The sequence below is a fragment of the Dendrobates tinctorius genome, unplaced genomic scaffold (assembly GCF_039654945.1).
Source record: "Dendrobates tinctorius isolate UK_male_01 unplaced genomic scaffold, ASM3965494v1 ptg000126l, whole genome shotgun sequence".
NCBI lineage: Eukaryota > Metazoa > Chordata > Amphibia > Anura > Dendrobatidae > Dendrobates > Dendrobates tinctorius.
In genome coordinates, this window is record NW_027361794.1 from 10,340,883 (window position 1) to 10,363,146 (window position 22,264).

The following is a 22,264-nucleotide window of genomic DNA, read 5'->3' on the forward strand; positions in this document are numbered from 1 at the left end:
GAGAGAAAGAAAGAAAAAAAGAAAGAAGAGCGAAAGAAAGAGGGGACAGAAAAAAAGAACAGAGAGAGAGAAAAAAGAAAGAAGGGAAAGAAAGAACAGAGAGGGAGAGAGAAAGAGGGGAAAGAAAGAACAAAGAGAGAGAAAGAAAGAAAGAACTGAGAGAGAGAGAAAAAGAAAGAATAGAAAGAAAGAAGGAGGGGAAAGAAAGAGAACAGAGAGAGAAAGAAAGATTAGATCGAGAAAGAAAGATTCAAAAGAGAAAGAAAGGGGAAAGAAAGAGAAAGAAAGAACAGAGCAAAAGAAAGAACAGAGAGAAATAGAAAGAAAGAGAGGAAAGAAAGAACAGAGAGGGAGAAAGAAAGAAAGAACAGAGAAAAAGAAATAAGTAAGAAAAAGAACAGAGAGAAAGAAAGAGTGGACAGAAAAAAGAACAGAGAGAGAGAAAAAAAGAAAGGAGAAAGAAAGAACAGAGAGAGAAAGAGGGGAAAGAAATAAACAGAGAGAAAGAAAGAGGGGAAAGAAAGAACAGAGAGAGAAAGAAAGAAAACAGAGAGAAAGAAAGATGGGAAAGAAAGAAATGTGGGAAAGAAAGAAAGAACAGAGAGAGAAAGAGAGGAAAGAAAGAGAACAGAGAGAGAGAAAGGAAGAACAAAGAGAGAGAAAGAAAGAGCAGAGAGAGAAAAAAACAGAGAAAAAGAAAGATTAGAGAGAGAAAGAGGGGAAAGAAAGAAAGAACAGAGAGAGAGAGAAAGGAAGAGGGGAACGAAAGAAAGAACAGATAAAGAAAGGAGAAAGAGGAAAGAAAGAAAAAGGAAAGATTAGAGAGAGAAAGAAAGAACAGAGGGAGAAAGATTCTATAAAGATACTATAGCAGCCCAGCTCCCATTGTAGTGCCCACTTGAGCCTCCCAATGCAGGACATATCATGATCTGCTCACATGGCCAGCATCCTCGAGTCCAAGGCGATCCCACTGTCCACGCTGTCGGAGGAGGACACGGTGATGGATCTGAAGCATTCCCTGAAGTGCCTTTATGGTTCCATCACAATCTCCTCCCGAAATTACCTAATTTCCGGTCAGCTTCAAGCGCGTCACTTCCGGTGGAACGTCACGTGCAAATTTTAAAGTGCTCCTCAGGGCTCCGCCATGTACTCCTGTGTCCGCGGGAAAAGTAAGCTCCCGGCCTGGGCAGTTTCTCTCTTAAAATTGGGACTGTCCCCCTGGAGGGTATGAATGATCCCCACCATACACCTTGTACACGTATGACTCCGCACACCTCATACACACACAGCTCCGCTCTGTACACCTTGCACACACACGCTCCACTCAGTACACACATGGCTCCACTCCATAAACCTCGTACACATGTGGCTCTGCTCCGTACACCTTTTACACACATGACCACACTCCGTACACCTTGTACGCACATGGCTCCACTCCGTAAACATTGTACACATGCAGCTTTGCTCCATACACCTCGTACACACAGGGCTCCATTTTGTACGCCACATACACACATGCAGCTCTGCTCCGTACACCCCGTACACATGCGGCTGCGCTCCGTACACCCTGTACACACGTGGCTCCACTCCGTACACATCGTACACATGCGGCTCCGCTCTGTACACTTCGTACACACGCAGCTCCGCTCTGTACACACATGGCTCCACTCCGTAAACCTCATACACATGCAGCTCTGCTCCGTACACCTTTTACACAAGTGGCCACGCTCTGTACACCTTGTACACACATGGCTCCGCTCTGTACACCTTGTACACATGCGGCTTTGCTCCATACACCTCGCATAGACGCGGCTCCACTCCGTACACACACAGCTTCGCTCTGTACACCTCGTACACACGCTGCTCCGCTCTGTACACACATGACTCTGCTCAGTACACCTCGCACACGCGCAGCTCTGCTCTGAACACCTCACACAAATGGCTCTGCTCCGTACATGCGTGGCTCCGCACACCTCGCACACGCGCGGCTCTGCTACATCCACCTTGTAAACCCCCCCTGACCCCACATATAAACTTCCCTCATCCAGCACGATGACAACCAGCACAGCAGAGTCTTGCATACACTGAGGGTAGAGGCTAAATCCAAGTCGGCTAAAGGACCTCTGCTGACATTATGCCCATGTGACCAGAAGGGGCGGCGCCTCTTCCTCCATAGAGCACAGCAGACACAAGGAAGCTGTGAATGTCATGGCGGGATTTAGCCACAACCATACACTGAGCGCTATGCGCACAGGACCTGTGATGAGGTCACAAGAGGGGAGGAGTCAGGGGTCACATGATAAGGGGGCCCTGACTAATTCCCTCCTGTGGCCTCATCAATTACAAGCCTCTGCACGCTACCAGCAGCATCAGCGTGCAGAGGTTAAATTGTAGGTGCTGCGGGTAGCAGAGCGCATAATGCCGCCCCCTGTGCACAGCATCTGCCTGCCGCCTGAGGCAACAGGCTCAAATGGCCTCATTATAAGTGCACCCCTGCCTGGATCTCATACCTCCCAAAGCCACAGCTGTTATTAATCATGTACTTTCCCATTCCTGTCATCACCATGCCCCTTTTCCTGATCACTTCATCCAATGATTCGTCCGCCATATTTTGACTAAAAACCTGCACCTTCCCAGCAGCAACTACGTAGGAAACCACGTTACAGTTTTAAAAGGTGTTTATGATGCCCCTAAAAAAAAAATTTACACACTATGCTGATATCTACCCCCAGGGGGAAATGTTTGTCAGCCAATACACTTAGTGTATGGGCATAACAAGTCTAGGAGACCCGCTCCTTTGTAATGGGATGATTTATTTTATGAGGCCCTCCCCCATGTTTCTTCCAAGGGGGGATTGGGGTTATTGGGGTGCTTATGACTTGGTAGCAGGGCATGCCTTGCAGTCAATGCATAAGAAAAGAGTTTGGGAGTACAACATGAATAATGTGAAGTGGATTTTTCTGTGCCCATCCAGTTTGTGGGTTCAAAGGCTTATTGGGTTGCATATAACTTGGTGGCAAGGCAGGCCTTGCAGTCAATGCATAAGAAAAGAGTTTGGGAGTAGAAGGTGAGTAATGTTAAGTGGATTTTCCTGTGGCCATCCAGTGTGTGGCCTGAAAAGCTTATTGGGGTGCATGTGACTTTGGGGCAAGCCAGGCCTTGCATTCAATGCAACATTTTTTCAGGAAGCCCTCCTGTACCTCTTGTGAAAGGGGTATTGGGGTACGTCGTAATTCTTGGCAGCCCATCCACTCACTGCACAGGCAATAACAGCATAGGAGACCTACTGTTTAATAATGGCCCTTTAAGCAGATTAATGCTGCCTGATGTCCCTGTAAAAATAGGTTCTGTAACTTTAAGAGTCCCTCCTTCATAAATGAAACAAGATGTGTCTGCTTATGTGTCTCACATCACATGGCCAGCTAGGGTTGTTAAATGTTACAATGACATTTCCCAGTGAATGCATTTGTACTGGTTGAAAGCAATGCTAAAATTGCAAAACACCTCAAAAACGCTGTGTGTGAACATAGCCCAAGTGGCGGAGGAGCATTTTTGTTTTGGGTTAATTATTTTGGCTTAGATAAAGTCATTACCCTGGAAAGGATGTTCCTTAACATATTTCCCAGCAAAATCCATTTTGGTTTAGTTTTTGTAGGTTTTTGGGTGCGCCTGTAAAAAGGGTGTGAAACTCTGACAACATTGTTTAGAGCAGTGACCTAGGAGTGATTAATGCTTCCACGTGCAGTTGCCATGATGTTCCTGTGTCATTTGACCAATGTTTCCATCATTTTCTGACATTTTTAGACCTTGAAAGGACCCCCAGGGTTTCCCATAGAGTTACATTGTGCTCGTTCTGTCCGAATACCTGAGTATTCCAATTTGCTCGACCCGAGCAATGAGCATCCGAGCATTTTAGTGCCCGCTCATCCATAATGCCAATACATCTCCTACAGGTGTGAAAAAATGTATATTACAGCCATCAGCCAGGCACAGCTTATAGCTATATCATGGCACAGGTGTAATGTTTTTATGTAATTTATCACAATCCTGTTTGAAATTAGTTGGTTTAAAAAGAAACTGAAGATTTAGGATAACTGTTATGAATGGGTCACCGAGGAGGATGGCAAAAAAAAGGCTAAGCCACCAGAAAACCAGAGAGGGTGGTAACTAAGCAGATTGCAGACCCCTGATCCTATCCACACAACTAGCAGTAGCTGTGGAGCGTACCTACGATGCCCTAGACGCCTCGGCACAGCGGGAGAGCTAACTAAGCCTAAGCAAGAATGGTGAAATCTAAACTGCCCCGGAGCAGACCCCAAAAGGAATAGATAGCCCCCAAACATATATTGTCAGTGAGACAAGATGAAACACAAACGCAGGCAGAAAAATAGACTGAGCAAATGATGGGGCCCACACTGACTATAGACAGGACAGAAAAGGAAAGACACTGTCTGCAATCATGCAAAAATCCTGAAAAATCCAACACGTCTGATGTACAAAAAAAACCACTGAAGTCACATGACTTCGCCCCCACTATATCAGCACTCCGGTATGAACCGGGAGCAAAACAAAAGAGACCAATAAAATAAGGGGGCTGAACAAACTGACACAGGCTGCAACACATGGAGCGGTGGTCCAGCACAGCCCCCAAAGGAGCAAGCTGAACCCGCACAACAAGCAGAGAGACAAAAACCAGATCAGATGCAAAGGATTAGCAAATGAACCACTTAGCTGAACAAATGCAGCATCAGGGCAGGAGAAATCAGACCTCTGAATGCACAGGAAAGCAATCACCAGCAGGGATTGCAGGAAGTCTGCAAACTTAAATACTCCAATCAGTAACCCCAGATCTCCAATCGTCATCATCATCATCAGGTGGCAGGCTTCTGTCAATCTGGCCAGCTCCACTACCTCCAGTAACCACCGGAGTGAGCAGGGGGAGCTTCGGCTCAGAAGTCTGAGCCAGGGAATTCACAACAGGAAACTGTGTTGTTATTGTACAGAAATTCACACTTGGCCTCACTGCACATTTAATGTTGTTGATCATAAAAGTTAAGTTTGGCCAGAAAGGCTGGATTTGGTCTTTGTAGGGACCTGTGGTACAGTAAAGGGTGTTTTACTGGATGGGAGATACATTTCTCCCAGCAGATTAATGTTTGGCCGGGTTTTTCCCTAAAGACAGGACCTGCGATGATGTCATGTTCAAGTGATCAGCCCATGTGATGTCTACCTCACCGGTGGGAGAGGTTATGGGCTATGTAATGGAGGTTGGTATTTTGCACATGTTGAGTGTGTGTCTGGAAGTTACAGGAACTTGGCTGGACTTAGCCTGAACTTGTACACAGGATCCCCGTGCTGCAGGACTATAGCAGCAAGACTCTCAACAACCCTGGGAATGGCACCTTGCCGATGCCGCAGGACCTGGCAGCCGCTTAGTTAAGCCCGTCCCTTGCAAGGGGTGAGTCTGGGACCAGTGGTTCTCCAAGCTGGAGTACATTTATGCTTTTCCCTTATTTTCTGTTAACCTGCTGTTTGCAAAGTGACATTAAACCACTGAAATTAGACTTTGAGCCTGTGTGTTGCCTTGTTACTGCAGCCCTGCCATTACCTAACAGAGCGAATCACTACAATTGGTGGACTGAATGCGGGCAAACGCAGTGAGGCCAGGCTGTTTTTGCTTATTTTTGATCTGTACCCCAGCCTATGTCCTGGGTGAAACAAGTGGCACAGACCCAGGCGGGGAACTTTCCAGAAATGGAGGCCACGGTCAAAACGTTCATAGAGGCCATGCGACAGCAGCAGCAGGCTATGCAGCAGCAGCAGGAGAAGGAGGCCATGCGACAGCAGGCTATGCAACAGCAGGCTATTCAGCAGCAGCAGGAAACCAATCAGCTGTTGATACAGCATATCACGACAGCACAGACAAGAGGAACTAACCGGGGAATCCATGATGTTCGGAAAGCGGTTCGTACAGCAGTTCCCAAAATGGAGAAGTCGGACGATGTGGAGGCATACCTGGATATGTTCGAAGGAGTCGCTGAGAGACAGAAGCTACCCCGGGACCAGTGGGCAGAAATCATCTCTCCGTTTCTGGCCCTAGGACCTTCGAAAGCATATCAGGACCTACCCATGGAGCAAAGGGCAGACTACACGGTAATCAAGGGTGAGATACTGGCGCGTCTTGGGGTAAATGTGTTAGTTGGGGCCCAGCGGGTATACCAGTTGGAGTTTACCCCCTCCAAGCCAGCTCGGTCCCAGTATTACGATCTTTTGCACCTGTTACGAAAATGGTTGCAGCCTGAGGTGTTGTCCACCATGGCCATGCTGGACCACATATTGACTGGTTTTGGAGGGCTTTGCCCCACTCCCTCCAGACATGGGTCAGACAGTCATCCCCTACTAATGCCATGCAGATGATAGACCTCATAGAGGGGTATGGGGCTACCAAAGAGCTACAGGGAGGGACTCGCTGGAAGATAACAGGAAGGTTCCCTAAGTCTCCACCCCTGGTTCGGCGAGCAGAGCCCAAAAAGGCCGTTCAGGACTTATCTGGGGAAGTAAGGAGCCCCATAATCTGCTGGCGGCTCCAGGAACCAGGGCATATGAGAGCTGATTGCCCCACCTGGCTGAGCCCATGGACACTAACTTTGGGTACCGCCAGTCTCACTATGCCAAGCTGATGTGTGCAATGGGCACCCTGAAAGGTCCCAATATGGAACATTTGTGCCAGGTTGAAGTGGAGGGCACCCTGGCTGTGGCCCTATTGGACTCAGGGAGTCTTGCAACCCTGGTACGAGCCAGCTGGATACAAACCAGCGAGTATACGGGTCGGAAAATTGGGGTGTTGTGTATACATGGGGACTTAAAAGACTATCCCACCGCACTTGTGGTGATCAGCACGCCAGCGGGGAGGCAGTGCCACAAGGTGGGGGTTGTGACTAATTTGCATTATGAGGTGATAATTGGAAGAGACTTTCCTTTATTTTCTATGCTGTGGCCATCTGTTGTCTCACCCACGGAGCAACTGCCGGCACCAGAGGCAACCAGGTTACATTCTCCAGAATAGGACATGAACCTGGTGGCCGGGAGGAAGAAGTGCTGGCAGTAGGGGTAACCTTCCCTTCGGTGAACGAGGGGAAGAAGTCTCCTATAGAAGTATTGGCTGGAGAGGTGAAAGACTTGCCGCCAGGACCCGAGTTGTCAAACTTGAATGTGTCAGGTGACAATTTTTGTACGGCGCAACTCCGAGACCTTACTTTGGCCCGGGCCAGAGAAAATGTACTGTGTGTCAATGGGGAACCCCAACAACCTGGAGCAGCTACAGTGCTGTAACGCTTTGAGCTACACCAAGATTTGTTGTACTGAGTGGAGAAAATACGTGGGGAACTGGTAGAACAGTTACTCGTACCTCAGACACATCATAGGCTGGTAATGGACTTAACGCATGCGCATGTACTTGGTGGGCATTTGGGCCAAAAGAAAACCCTAGACTGAATTCTGCAGCGGTTCTACTGGCTAAGGGTCCATGAAGAAGTTAAACGGTACTGTAATTCCTGTCCAGTGTGCCAGGTAACCAGTCTCCAGCCTCACTTTCGTAGTCCTTTGGTGCCTCTGCCAATTATAGAGGTACCCTTCGAGAGAGTGGCAATGGATCTGGTGGGGCCTCTCAATAAGTCAGCAAGGGGACACCAACACATCCTGGTAGTTCTAGATTAGACACAGTGATCTGCAATACAGGGGCACCTCAAGGTAGTTCTTGCCCCTTTTCTCTTCACACTGTACACTGTGGATTTTAGGTGCAACTCATCTAGCTGCTACTTGCAGAAGTATTCTGATGACTCTGCAATAGTAGGCCTCATCACAGGAGGAGATGAAAGAGAGTACAGAGATACTAACCAAGCTTTTGTGGAGTGGTGTCAGACGAACCACCTTAGGATTAATTCCGGGAAGACCAGGGAATTGGTGGTGGACTTTGCAAGGGCAAAAATCCACCAGTAGTGGTGAACATTCAGGGAAATGACATTGAGATAGTCGACACCTATAAGTACCTTGGTGTGATCCTCAATAATAAGCTTGACTGGGCCCATCACTTGGATGCAGTGTACAGGAAGGGCCAAAGCAGGCTTTATCTGCTCAGAAGGCTGAGAGCCTTCGGAGTTAGAGGGGCACTCCTTGCATCCTTCTTCAACTCTGTTGTGGCATCAGTCATCTTCTTTGGTGTGGCGTGCTGGGGTAGTGGCATATCAACCAGGGACAGGAATAGGCTGGACAAACTGATTAGAAGGGCCAGCTCTGTCCTGGGATGCCCCCTTGACTCAGTTCAGGAAGTAGGCGACAGGAAGATACTGGCCAAGGTGAGCTACATGGTGCAGAATGATTCCCATCCATGCATGAGACCGTGACAAAGATGTGCAGTACTGTCAGTGACCGGCTACTTCATCCTAAATGTGAGAGGGAGCGCTATCGAAAGTCCTTCCTTCCTGCTGCAGTTAGGCTGTATAACCAGCACTGTCCAAAACGGAGAATGACCCAAACAGAGAACTGATAGATCCAAAGTTGTGACAGTCCGGTTACATTTTTTTTTTTTTTTTTTTTTTTTCCCCCATATATCTACCTACCTACTGTCAATGTAATGCCTTTATGCATCTGTATCTGTACTTGTTCCTGCCTTGCTGCTGTAATGCTCCGAATTTCCCCATGGTGGGACGATTAAAGGATTATCTTATCTTATTATGCTACCCGATATCCTGAGGCCATTACTCTGCACCACTCATCAGCTAAGCTTATAGCAAAGGAACTCATGAGTATGTTTTCGCGGGTGGGAATTCCTCAAGAGATTTTAACAGACCAGGGAACCCCCTTTATGTCAAAAATTATGAAGGAACTCTGCCGTTTGCTAAATGTTAAGCAGTTGCGCACATCGGTCTATCATCCCCAAACAGACGGTCTGGTAGAAAGATTCAATAAGACGCTGAAAAGCATGTTAAAAAAGGCAGTTTCCAAAGATGGGAAGGACTGGAATCTCTTATTGCCATATTTGTTGTTTGCAGTGAGGGAGGTGCCTCAGGCATCAACGGGCTTCTCGACCTTTGAACTATTGTATGGCTATCATCCACGGGGCTTACTTGATATAGCCAAAGAGGCCTGGGAGAACCAACCTACCCCCCACAAAAGTGTGATAGAACATGTTGCAAAAATGCAAGAAAGAATGGGGACAGTCCTACCCTTAGTCCGGGAACATATGAAAGCAGCACAACAGTCACAGAGTCGGGTCTATAACCGAGAGGCTAGGGTAAGAACCTTTAGCCCTGGGGATCGGGTGTTGGAACTTGTGCCTACCGTAGATAGCAAATTCCTTGCAAGGTGGCAGGGACCCTACAAGATCATGGAAAAAGTAGGGCCAGTAGACTACAAGGTACACCAGCCAGGACGGAGAAAGCCAGAACAGGTTTACCATGTTAATTTGCTTAAACCAGGGAAAGATAGAGAAAACCTTGATGGGGATAGTCCGCTGCCTGCATTTCAGATGGAGAAGGCTCCATTACCTCAGGGCGAGGCAGGAGAAGCCCAACCCGCAGTCAAAATTGCAGATACTTTGTCTCCTAAACAGGTTCAGGAGGTCCGGGAGTTAATTAGCCGAAATACAAATTTTTTTGGAGCTTCCCGGATGCACCTCCCTAATCCAACATGACATTGTCACGGAGCCACAGGTCAAAGTCCGACTAAAGCCATATCGGGTGCCTGAGGCACGGCGACAAGCCATCTAGGAAGAGGTGAAAACTATGCTACAGTTAGGGGTCATAGAAGAGTCCCAAAGTGAGTGGGCCAGCCCAATAGTCCTAATACCCAAGCCAGATGGGTCTCTAAGATTCTGTAATGATTTTGGAAAGCTAAATGACATTTCAAAGTTTGACACCTACCCCATGCCCCGGGTTGACGAGTTGATAGAGCGATTTGGGCAGGCACGGTATTTTACAACTCTGGACCTCACAAAAGGTTATTGGCAGGTACCCCTAATAGAGGCGGCGAAGGAAAAAACGGCTTTTGTAACACCCGAGGGGCTGTTCCAGTATAAGGTGTTACCCTTTGGGTTGCATGGCGCACCAGCAACGTTCCAGCGATTAATGGATATTGTTCTCCGACCCCATCGCCGCTATGCCTCAGCCTATCTAGACGATATTATTGTGTACAGCACCGACTGGGAAAGTCACTTAGCAAAAGTACAGGCAATGATAGACTCTCTGCAACAAGCAGGGCTAACTGCCAACCCAAAGAAGTGTTCCATAGGGTTGGAGGAACCTCGGTACTTGAGTTACGTCATTGGGAGAGGAGTTCTCAAGCCTCAAGTAAACAAAGTGGAGGCAATTCAGAACTGGCCCCGTCCTCTCACAACAAAACAGGTAAAAGCCTTTTTAGGTTTGGTGGGATATTACAGGCGGTTCATTCCCAACTTTGCAACCCTGTCCGTGCCTTTAACAGACTGCTTAAAAGGAAGGAAATCTGTGATGGTCCACTGGAATGATCAGTTACAGGGGGCCTTTACAAGGTTAAAAGAGGTACTGTGTGGTACACCAGTCCTAATCACTCCAAATTTCAAAAGAGAGTTCATTGTGCAGACTGATGCCTCTGAGATAGGGCTTGGTGCTGTGCTGTCTCAGGAGGTTAACGGGGAAGAGCATCCCGTTAGTTTCCTAAGCCGGAAGCTTACCCCAGCTGAAACCAGGTACAGTATAGTGGAGAGAGAGTGCCTGGCCATCAAGTGGGCACTGGAGTCATTGCGCTACTATTTGCTGGGGAGAACATTTCGGTTGGTGACAGATCATTCCCCTCTTACGTGGATGAGTCAAGCTAAGGAGAGGAATGGCCGAGTCACCAGGTGGCTCCTGTCCCTGCAAAATTTAACATTTTCAGTAGAACATCGGGCAGGCAAACTACAGGGGAATGCAGATGCCCTGTCCAGAGTTCACTGTATGTCATGTGTCCACCCCTCTAGGGTTGAACATAGGAGGGAGGTATGTGGTACAGTAAAGGGTGTTTTACTGGATGGGAGATAGATTTCTCCCAGCAGATTAATGTTTGGCCGGGTTTTTCCCTAAAGACAGGACCTGTGATGATGTCATGGTTACGTGATCAGCCCATGTGATGTCTACCTCACCGGTGGGAGAGGTTATGGGCTATGTAATGGAGGTTGGTATTTGGCACATGGTGAATGTGTGTCTGGAAGTTACAGGAACTTGGCTGGACTTAGCCTGAACTTGTACACAGGATCCCCGTGCTGCAGGACTATAGCAGCAAGACTCTCAACAACCCTGGGAATGGCACCTGGCAGATGCCGCAGGACCTGGTAGCCGCTTAGTTAAGCCCGTCCCGTGCAAGGGGTGAGTCTGGGACCAGTGGTTCTCCAAGCTGGAGTAAATTTATGTTTTTCCCTCATTTTCTGTTAACCTGCTGTTTGCAAATTGACATTAAACCACTGAAATTAGACTTTGAGCCTGTGTGTTGCCTCGTTACTGCAGCCCTGCTATTACCTACCAGAGCGAATCCCTACAGGACCATATGAGACATTCAGCAGCACAGAAGGGAGAGAAGGTAGATTCATCCAATAAGATATCAGGGATCTAGGAAGCCAACAGCATCATTACCTTCCACTTTCTCTCACAGGCCCATCATAATATTTTTCTTGAAGTGATTTTCAAACTTGTCAGCACATTCTACGTACGCTGGCATTTGGCTTTAAAGTTTACACACCTGGGCAGGTAACGGTCAGCGTCTCCTAAACTCAAGGGGTAGGTGGATCCTTCAGGTTGTAAGTTCTATAAAAAGAGCTTTCAATCCCCAAAGTAATTAGAAAAGTTTTGGGAGGAGGAGAATATTGTGATCTAGAGACAAAATGGTGATCACACGATTGCGATACAGTCAGACTACACCACCGATAAAGCAGCCACAGCTGGTGATTGAGAAGAATCTGTGACTTCTATGCATTTAATGGTAACTTCTCACCTGGGTAGCCATATGTCGGAATCTCCTCTTTACACCACTCATCACCTCTCACATATGTCTCTGTGGTATCAATATGGGTCAGATTTTCATCCTGAAACAAATATTGAAAAAGTCACAGACAGATGGAGAAGTCACATCTATGATCAGCTCTAATCCTGCCATCTCCACCATTCTCATTACACAAGTATAAAACATATAATACTGGTGGATAAAACAAGACTGAGCACAAGACCTTCACAGCCGTCTACACATCATAGGGGAGATCTCCTGACACCTTCTCTCCATCTACCTGATGATCTTGAGGAACATTGGGATCTTCTTGTTTACAGTCCTGTGGAAGAAGAGGACGGGGACATCTCTCTGGTGTTTTCATCTTATTGGATAGATCTGGAGGAAACACATACAGGGACTGAATTCATTCTTTACATACACATAATTACACGCCTAATACAAAATCTTTAGGAAATAACACATTCTATTACAGGTGGTCCAAGGCATATGTAGCCATAGCCATGGAAATTACTCCCATCAATTTGTATACATACAAGAATTGAGTAAAAACAATCCACCAAGATAAGTAAAAGGGAAATATTTTATTAGACTAAATATATGAAAGGCGCCAAAAGACATTAAAAAGAACCATATCAATGACAGAGCTATAGAAGACAAGGAATCAGGTGCAACAAAAAATACCATTCTTGCATGTATAGAAGTAATTACAGGCCACGTGTATTTATTCCTGTCTATTACCTGGTGATGTGAGGGGCTGGGGAACCTCCATCATGACTTCCTTGTACAGATCTTTGTGTCCTTTTAAATACTCCCACTCCTCCATGGAGAAATAGACAGCAACGTCCCGACACCTTATAGGAACCTGACACATACAATGATACCGTCATCCCCCCGATCCCTTCATAGCATTACTATATAATGTCCCAGCATTCCCAGCAGTGTCACCTCTCCAGTCAGCAGCTCAATCATCTTGTAGGTGAGTTCTAGGATCTTCTGCTCATTGATGTTCTCATGTATCAGGGGGTGAGGTGGAGGCCCCGTGATTGGGCTCAGGGGTCCTCCCCATCCCTCAGGCACAGGGTCCTGACAGCGCTCACTAGAGGTCTTCTTCACTACTGTGTAATCCTGGTAATGGAGAGACACATTAATAAATATCACTACAGACATTTCCAGAGTCCTCACCTCTCCAGTTCTGTCCATCTGTTATTCCCATAGATAAGAATGATGTAATGTGACGTCATCAGAATCTCTCACCTCTCCAGTAAGCCGGAAGAGGATCTCTAGGGTGAGGTGTAATATCCTCTCCGCCATCTTGTCTCTGTCCATATCCATCCTTGATAGGTAAAAAAGGAAAATTCTCTTATGTAGAAGATCTTCACTTTGAGGATCCGATATTGTAGAGACCTGAATGAGAAGATGAGCCGATGTAACATCATAAAAATCCTGTGTAATAATACAATTACTGGAGATAATAAGGGAAACATATGAGGAGATTTATTATTCTACAGTATTTAGTTTCCTTCTTTACATCTACTAATAAAACCTATATATTTAGGCCACAGACAACAAGCAGTTTCTCCCTCGGAGTCGGCAGCTGAATACGTTCCTCATAGACTCATCTTCCATAACGCTAATTCTCGTCTCATTACCGACACTGGAATCGGCATTAGCAATACTGCAGGAGATATTCATTACACGGACAGGAGAAATAACTACTTCATGATGAGGACGACATCTTCATCTTCTACTACGGCTCTAGAAACATATTTGGACAGAGTCCGTCACTGACTCCATCACCACCGGCCATCTATATGAATGTTTCCCGTCTTCCCCGTACTGTAATCTTTGATGCCAATGTCTCCGGGTACAGTGTTTTTCTTTCCTCTGGATAGGATGTTTTTTTAGGAGAAATATTACCATCCTTAGATCTTCATACTTGAAATACGCAATCAAATGATAAAATGCTACAAAATAAACTTGATGATGGAGGTACTGAGGGAACATTATACTGTGTGGAGGGATATGGCGGTACAGTGAGAACATTATAATGTGTATGTGATCCAAGAAAGGGGCACTGTACTGCATCCAGAATGGGGGTGAGGAATCGTTATCTAGTGGTTTGGGTGGTAGCATATTGTGCTATCATAATATGTTTGAAGGTTGGCAGTACTATGAGAATATTATACTGTGTGGGGGTTATGGTGGTACTGTGGGAACATTATACTGTGTGGGGGCACTGTACTATGAGAGTAATACATTGGTAGGGCTGGCGGAACGCACCATATAATAAAAGATGGTGATAAGGTGCGTTCGCAGCCCGGGGTCCACCGTGCAGAGGTGGTAAACTGCTGCTCGGTAATAGCGGACACTATGTTGCGGTATAAGAGAGGAACACACGCGGGTTAACGTCACCCGGTGTGTACAGGGGTGAACTCTGTTACTTCAAAGAGCCGCACTACCGCGGAACATAAATGCCGGAGCCTGTTAAAGCTCACAGAGCTCGGCAAGGTGAGTTCTCAGTATATGGTCACAGACTCTGCTCCACGGACACAGAGTCAGAGTCCCTCTAGACCTACTAAGCGTGTGGCGTTGCACCTGCGGACGCCACTAATGGACGCTGGCGACCGTGGAGTGCCGATGAAGTGCACCGTGGTGTACAGACAAGCCACCACTTGGAGCTGATGCTAGTCTGACTCTGCCTCCTTCCTGCACCTCAGCCTGGGCGCTAACAGGCAAGGCTACACAACACATGCGTACCAAGGGTAGGGATTTCTTAATGAGTCATTCACCAGAGACATTCATATATTCATGCAACACTCACTCCACATGGTCTGTAATTATTTCCTATAATAGCGCATGGTCGGGAGGCCATGCAAACCTTTTATAGTTGCAGCCTTCCGGGACCTTCCTAGTGAACCAATGAGAGATCGTCCCACGGGCATGCTCAGTAGATCGAAAGAAACAGTCCCAGGAGCTGCTCGTGGCTGGCTATTGTGGATTGCTAAGGCTGAACAAGGGGGTAGCAGCAGCAAGCAAGCCGACAACACCAGGCTGAACAAGGCACCGGGATCGACGTCTTTGCTGAGCAGCCTCCTTTGCGGCCGGGAATGAATGGGACACCCCGGAAGGCAAAGCTCGGGATTCCTCCTGTGCAGGGGAAGAAATCCGACGCCTAACAGCCAGAATGAGCAGAGCGCACGGAAGTTCTCCACAGATTCCCTGGTCCTATCCTCTGGGCCATGACCCTTCTAGTCCACCAGATATTTTTTTGCCACGTACCACCTTGCACCCCACGATGTCATTCACCTCATACTCGTCTGAGGACAAACCTGATGTCGCAGCAGATGACTCGGAAATCCAGGACATGTGGACGGGCTTAAGGAGGGATACGTGGAAGGTGTTGGTAATACCTAGGCGTGGAGGAAGGACCAGACGGTAGACCACAGTGTTGACCTGTTCTAGGACCTTGAAGGGACCTATGTAGTGAGGCGCAAACTTAGTGGACTCAACTGGCAGCCTGATATTACGGGCGGAGAGCCACACTAAGTCGCCCAGAGCAAAGGTCGGGGCAGGGCACCAGTGTGCATCGGCGGAGGACCTCATTCTCTCCTTGGAGGCCCGAATAGCATCCTGCGTGCGGTCCCAAATGTCACGTGCCTCCACCGCCCAGTCTGCTTCCCTAGAATCGGTGGACAACACGGGCATGGTCACAGGAACATGCCAATGCTGGCCGTAGTTGAGGAGGAAAGGAGTCTGTCTGGTGGAGTCTGCTATGGCGTTGTTCAATGCAAACTCCGCCCAGGGTAGAAAGGATGCCCAGTCATTCTACCTAGCCGAAACAAAATGTCACAGGTATGTGACCAGAGTCTGATTGGCTCTCTCTACCAACCCATTCGTCTTGGGATGGTATGCTGAAGAGAGGTTCAGCTCAATGCTGAGTAGACGACAAAGCTCTCTCCAGAACCGAGACGCAAACTGGGGACCCCGGTCACTGACAATTTTATCTGGCATACCGTGCAGGCAGAAAATATGCTTAATAAACAACGGCGCCAAGGCCCGTGTAGAAGGCACCAGCGGGAGAGGCACCAAGTGCACCATCTTGGAAAAATGGTCGGTGACTACCCAGATAGTGGTGCAGCCACAAGACTTGGGTAAGCCCACCATGAAGTCCATCCCGACCATCTCCCAGGGCCTGTCTGCCACCGTCAGTGGATAGAGTAACCTAGCAGGCCGTTGCCGAGGAGACCTATTCTGGGCGCAGGAGACGCACGCCCGAATATAGTCTCCGATGTCTCGAGCCATATGCGGCCACCAGTACATCCTCGCCAGGAGCTCAGATGTCCGCTTTGTCCCAAAATGTCCACCCACCCTGGACAAGTGAGCCCAAGAGAGGACCTCCGTTTGCAGATGGGCAGGGACGAAAGCCTTGCCCGGAGGCACCGCTCGAGGTCGACCGGGGCCACGGTCCTCAGGCTCTCGGAGGGGACAATCAACCGAGGCTCCTCCTCCGATGACACTACGGAGCGGGGGGAGAGAATCGGCACGGATGTTCTTCTCTCCGGCGAGAAAGTGGAGGGTGAGAAAAACAGGGACCATCTGGCTTGGCAAGAATTCAGCCACTGGGTTGTCTGTAAATAGCCTAGGTTTTTGTGATCGGTAAATACTTGAAGGGAAACCGGGCCCCCCTCCAAGAGATGTCTCCACGCCGAGAAGGTCAACTTCATAGCTAGTAGCTCCCTGTCCCCGATGAAATAGTTCCTCTCCGCTGGTGAAAAGGTCTTTGAAAAGAAGAAGCAGGGCTGCTTCCGACCTTGAGCATCCTAATGGAAGAGGACCGCTCAGGCACCGACAGAAGAGGCATCCACCTCCATGATGAAGGGCTTATACACATCGGGGCAATGTAGACTGGGAGCACTAGCAAAATGGGCCTTGATAGAGGAGAAGGCCTTGGAGACGTGTTCGGACCACACCTTAGGGTTTGCTCCTTTCTTGGTGAGGGCAACCAAGGGAGCTACCAAGGTGGAGAAGTGGGGAATGAACTGACTGTAATAATTAACAAACCCCAGAAAGCTCTGCACCGCTTTGAGGGAGTGGTGTTCCTGTCAGTCCATTACCACCTGCAGTTTGGCAGGATCCATAGCCAAACGCTGGGCAGAGATAATGTAGCCCAGGAAAGGCAAGGACTCCTGCTCGAACAGGCACTTCTCCAACTAGGCGTAGAGGGAGTTTACCCTTAAGTGGTCGTAGACCTTGCAAACGTCTCTCCGGTGGGAGTCCATATCTGGAGAGTAGATGAGAATATCATCCAGATAGACAACCACCGAGGTGGAGCGCATATCCCAAAAGATATCATTCACAAAGTCTTGGAAGACGGCAGGGGCATTACAGAGCCCAAAGGGCATGACCAGGTACTCATAATGGCCATCTCTGGTGTTAAATGCCGTCTTCCATTCGTCCCCCTCACGAATGGTTATCAGGTTATAGGCCCCCCAGATCTTGTTTGGAAAAAACCCTCGCTCCCCATAGCCTCAAACAGTTCCAATATCAGGGGGAGAGGGGACTTATTCCTAATGGTGATGTAGTTAAGACCCCTGTAATCGATGCAGGGACGTAGTTCTCCGTTTTCTTTTGGACAAAGAAGAATCCCGCCCACGCTGGTGACACCGACTTCCTAATGAATCCTCTTGCCAGCAGATTCTCTCTGATGTATAAAGACATGGCCTCTGTCTCCGGGAGAGATAGGGGGTAGACTCGACCCCGGGGAGGCTCGGCACCAGGCAAGAGGTCAATAGGACAGTCATAGGGGTGGTGCGGCGGAAGACTCTCCGCCGCTTTCTTGGAGAACACGTCTGCATACTGCTGATAGTGTTTGGAGAGAGAGGAAAGATCTGCAGGAACCTCAGTGGAGGCAACCTGTACGCACTCCCTCTGACATCTACCCTCACAGGATTTAACCCATCTGAGAATTCTCCCTGAGGATCACTCTATATGGGGAGAGTGGTAACGCAACCAGGGGAACCCTAAAAGGACCTGATCGATACCCTTGGGCATGATGAGGAGAGATAACGTCTCCTGATGGGAAGGAGACCGAGAGAGTATCAGCGGGGCGGTCTGGTGTGTGATCTGTGAGGGTAGTGTCGCACCATTCACCACTCTGATGGTGACAGGCTGTGGTAATAAAACCAGGGGAATTGTGTGCTGTTGGCCGAAGGCAGACAACATAAAATTGCCCTCCAACCCAGAGTCCATGCAAACCTCCACCGCCAGAGTTTAAGAGCCAAACTCAAGCATCCTCTTAAAGGACAGCTTGGAAGAAAATGTTGCAGTGTCTAGTAGGCCTCCTCCAACAGCCACTAGACGCGAGCGTTTCCCCAGCCGCTGTGGGCACCTGTTGCAAGGTGACCAGACTGCCGGCAACCATGACTGACCACGGGTGTTCGAGTGGACCGGGACCTAGATCCCGTGTGAGAGACCCCCATGGTCTCTTGAGGCTCGGACGCCCGATCGAGAGATTCAAGAGGTTTAGCAAAACTAGGTGCCAACCCAAACCTCTGCCTACACTGGGATCACTCCAACCTTCGTTCCAAGAAATGAGGTCTATACGGGTGGAGACGGTGATAAGCTCCTCCAGTTCCAGTGTGGTGGGGAACCAGCCTGGTGGCCAGGGCGTCCTTCACGTGGTCAGCCAGACCTTTACAGAACACCAGAACGAGGGTCTTGTCTGACCACTCCAGCTCTGAAGCCAGAGTCCGGAACTGGATGGCATAATGGCTGGCCAAAGACGAGCCTTGTGACAATGCCAGCAGCTGGAGCACGGAATCATGGGTGACTCCCGGTCCCAGGAAGACCTGCTTCAGAGTGACCAGGAACTGCAAGGCACTCTGAACCACATGATCACTGCGCTCCCACAGTGGTGTGGCCCACTCCAAAGCCCTGCCCGACAGGAGGGAGATGATAAATCCCACCTTAGCCCGCTCGGAGGGGAATCGTGTAGCCAGCAGCTCTAGCTGTATAGCACACTGGCTCACAAAACCCCTACAGGAAGCACTATCGCACGAGAAATTCACAGGCAGCGGGAGGCGGGACAGAGTCGGGACAGGATTCGCAGTGGACACACAGGAGACAGCCTCCGTGGCTGCCTGAACAGCGACCGTGGTAACCTCCGCAGCTGAGGTTGACCGCTCAAGAGCCGCCAACCTGCCCTCCAGCTGCTGGATGTACCTGTGGAGTCGCTGCTCATCCGCCATTACAAGCCAGACCCTGGCGCTGTTATAATGTAGGGCTGGTGGAACACACCAAATAATAAAAAATGGTGATAAGGTGCATTCGCATCCCTGGGGTCCACCATGCAGAGGTGGTAAACTGCTGCTCGGTAATAGCGGACGCTATGTGATGGTATAAGAGAGGAAAACACGCGGGTTAACGTAACCAGGTGTGTTCAGGGGCGAACTCTGTTAGGGTACTGTTACACTTAGCGATGCACCAGCGATCCCGACAACGATATGGATCGCTGGTGCATCGCTAAGTGGTCGCTAGTGAGCTGCCACACAGGCAGATCTCACCAGCGACATAGCAGGGGTCGGGGGTCGTTACTTACCTGTCAGACGCAGCGATCCTGACATCCTCCCGCCCGCGTCCACGCATCGCTCGTCGGTGCCACAGGAAGCCCAGCAGGAAGCGCCCGACGAGAAATGATCCAGGACGTTCGTGCGTGACCAGCGATAACCAGCGGGGGAGCCGGTCAGAGGTAAGTATCAGACATGGCGATATCGCTAGCAATATCGCTGCTACGTCACAAAATCGGTGACGTTACTTCACAGAGCCGCACTACCACGGAATATAAATGCCGGAGCCTGTTAAAGCTCACAGAGCTCAGTAAGGTGAGTGCTCAGTATATTGTCACAGAACTCTGCTCCACGGACATGGAGTCAGAGTCCCTCTAGACCTACTAAGCATGCGGCGTTGCACCTGTGGACGCCACTAATGGATGCTGGCGCCTGTGGAGTGCCGACCAAGTGCACAGTGGCGTACAGACAAGCCATCACTTGGAGCTGATGCTAGTCTCAGATTCTGCCTCCTACCTGCACCTCAGCCTGGGCGCTAACAGGCAAGGCTACACAACACATGAGTACCAAGGGTAGGGGTTTCTTAATGAGTCATTCACCAGAGACATTCATACATGCATGCAACACTCACTCCACATGGTCTGTAATTATTTCCTATAATAGCGCAAGGCCTGGTGTCCATGCAAACCTTTTATAGTTGCAGCCTTCCGGGACCTTCCTAGTGAACCAATCGGTGCATCAACAGGACCTGAGCATGTGACTTCCGACCTCCAATGAGAGGTCGTCCCATGGGCATGCTCAGTAGACCGAAAGAAAGAGTCCCAGGAGCTGCTCATTGCTGGCTATTGTGGATTGCTAAGGCTTTACCAGGGGTGGCAGCAACAACCAAGCTGACAACACCAGGCTGAGCAAGGCGCTGGGAATGATGTCTTTGCTGAGCAGCCTCCTCTGCGGCTGGGAATGAATGGGAGACAGACAGCAGAAGGCAAGGGTCGGGATTCCTCCTGTGCAGGGGAAGAAACCCGACGCCTAACGTACATGTTTCCTTGGTTCCAGTCTTTCATAGTTGGGTCATTTGTATCTATCAGGGGAAAAGGAGCCAAACCATTGTGATTCTTTTAAGCCAGCAACACAAAACCCCCTAGATATAACATTTTCTAACAACCCCACAACTTGTGACTCTTCAGGGTAAATCGCTCTCTCACCATTGGATTAGAGCTGATACTATGAAGCTAAAGTGACTAAACAGACTTTCTGTCCCCTCCATAAAGGGGCCGTTTAAGTGTCTGTCAGAACTGTCCGAGGATTATTAGAGGTGATAGTTTCCCCCCCAATTAGAAGGGACACCTGTGGATATTGGGGTCTTTACCTGCTACAGTCCTGGTGGGATTTACTCGGTAAAGTGCTGGAATCACTTTCTCCCAAAGGGTTAAATGGCATCTGTAACTTCAATGACTTTCTATGAAGCTTCTTCTCTGAACTTTCTTCCTGTTTTCTGCCGTATTTCTATTACTCTCCGGAATCAGGAATGTATTAAGTCCTATAGAAACTGCGGAGAAAGAATCATTTCTAATTCTGTTTCTAGGATTCTTGTGGGAATTGGCTGCGATATCCCCTGTGCAATATATTTCTAGTATTAATCCTTTCACTCTATGGACGTGCGGTGGTTGTTTATTTCCATTTGTTGTTGTTTCTTGTGTGATTTATTATCTTTATGTCACATATGTGTATTGGTTCTGACATTCGGGATCTTCTTGTCGTGTGACAATCACTATATAAGGAACACCCAAGGGATATGACACATGCTTAAAAAAGGCGTCCAACCCCAGAACGTGGCAACAGGTGCATTTTCACACTTTAACTCCCTTTCCATGACTTCTCCATGAAACGCTGCTTGTACAGACAGCTGATGGATGTCACGTCACAGTTCTGACAAGATCTTCTCCTGGATTGTTTAATAAGACTTACAGGAGGAGCCGATCCAGAGAGCAGAAGTACAGCAAGTATTCACCACATATTCCTGCAAATTCCCTGAAGTGTTATCAGTTGTATCCACTAGTGATGAGTGAGCACTAAAATGCTTGAGTGCTCGTTATTCGAATCAAGCAGGTCGGACGCTCAGACTCGAGTACCGACTATAATGGAAGTCAATGGGAAAGTATTTACCAGAAGACCACAGCAGGGGGGCTGTGGGGGGGGGGCAAGAAAATTCTGAGATGTTTGGAATCACTGTTCAAATGGAATGGGAGCAGCATGGTGAAGACGCCTGGACACATCAGTCTCGGTACTAAATACAGTTTAAAAATGACGTGGGGTCCTTTCCCATTTTTGAGAACTACACAGCTGACATCAACCCTCCAAAATATTACCCCGATTGCCCATGATCCCGGAAAGAGCCAGGCAAAATGCCAGGATTGATGCATCTAATGTAATGCACCAATTTAGGGGCTGCTACGGGATGGCATTTTTAGGCTCGGAAGGGGCTTTTTTTTAAATTATTTAATAGGTTTAAAAAAACTTAATACCTTCCCAACATGCGCCGTATATATATATATATATATATATATATATACTGCTCTGCGGGACGTAAATATATGGCGCCGCTATGTCTGGTCACCGCGCTGCATCTTGCGGTGACCAGGTTAAGGTGGGACAGCAGACTATCTCTGCACGTTGCCCCGGGGGTC

General features: G+C 48.5%; 1 protein-coding gene across 1 annotated transcript in view; it reads right to left on the reverse strand.

Moving 5' to 3' along the window:
* The window catches only part of LOC141047284 (uncharacterized), a 63,561-nt gene that overhangs the window by 26,379 nt on the left and 14,918 nt on the right, over positions 1–22,264 (reverse strand). Inside the window, exons 3-7 of the mRNA XM_073542314.1 lie at positions 13,267–13,416; positions 12,958–13,137; positions 12,751–12,874; positions 12,290–12,387; positions 12,001–12,091 (exon numbers count right to left, since the gene is read on the reverse strand). Of these exons, the coding sequence (XP_073398415.1) occupies positions 12,001–12,091; positions 12,290–12,387; positions 12,751–12,874; positions 12,958–13,137; positions 13,267–13,344 (571 nt within the window). The 5' untranslated portion in view covers positions 13,345–13,416. The remainder of the gene's footprint in view (positions 1–12,000; positions 12,092–12,289; positions 12,388–12,750; positions 12,875–12,957; positions 13,138–13,266; positions 13,417–22,264) is intronic.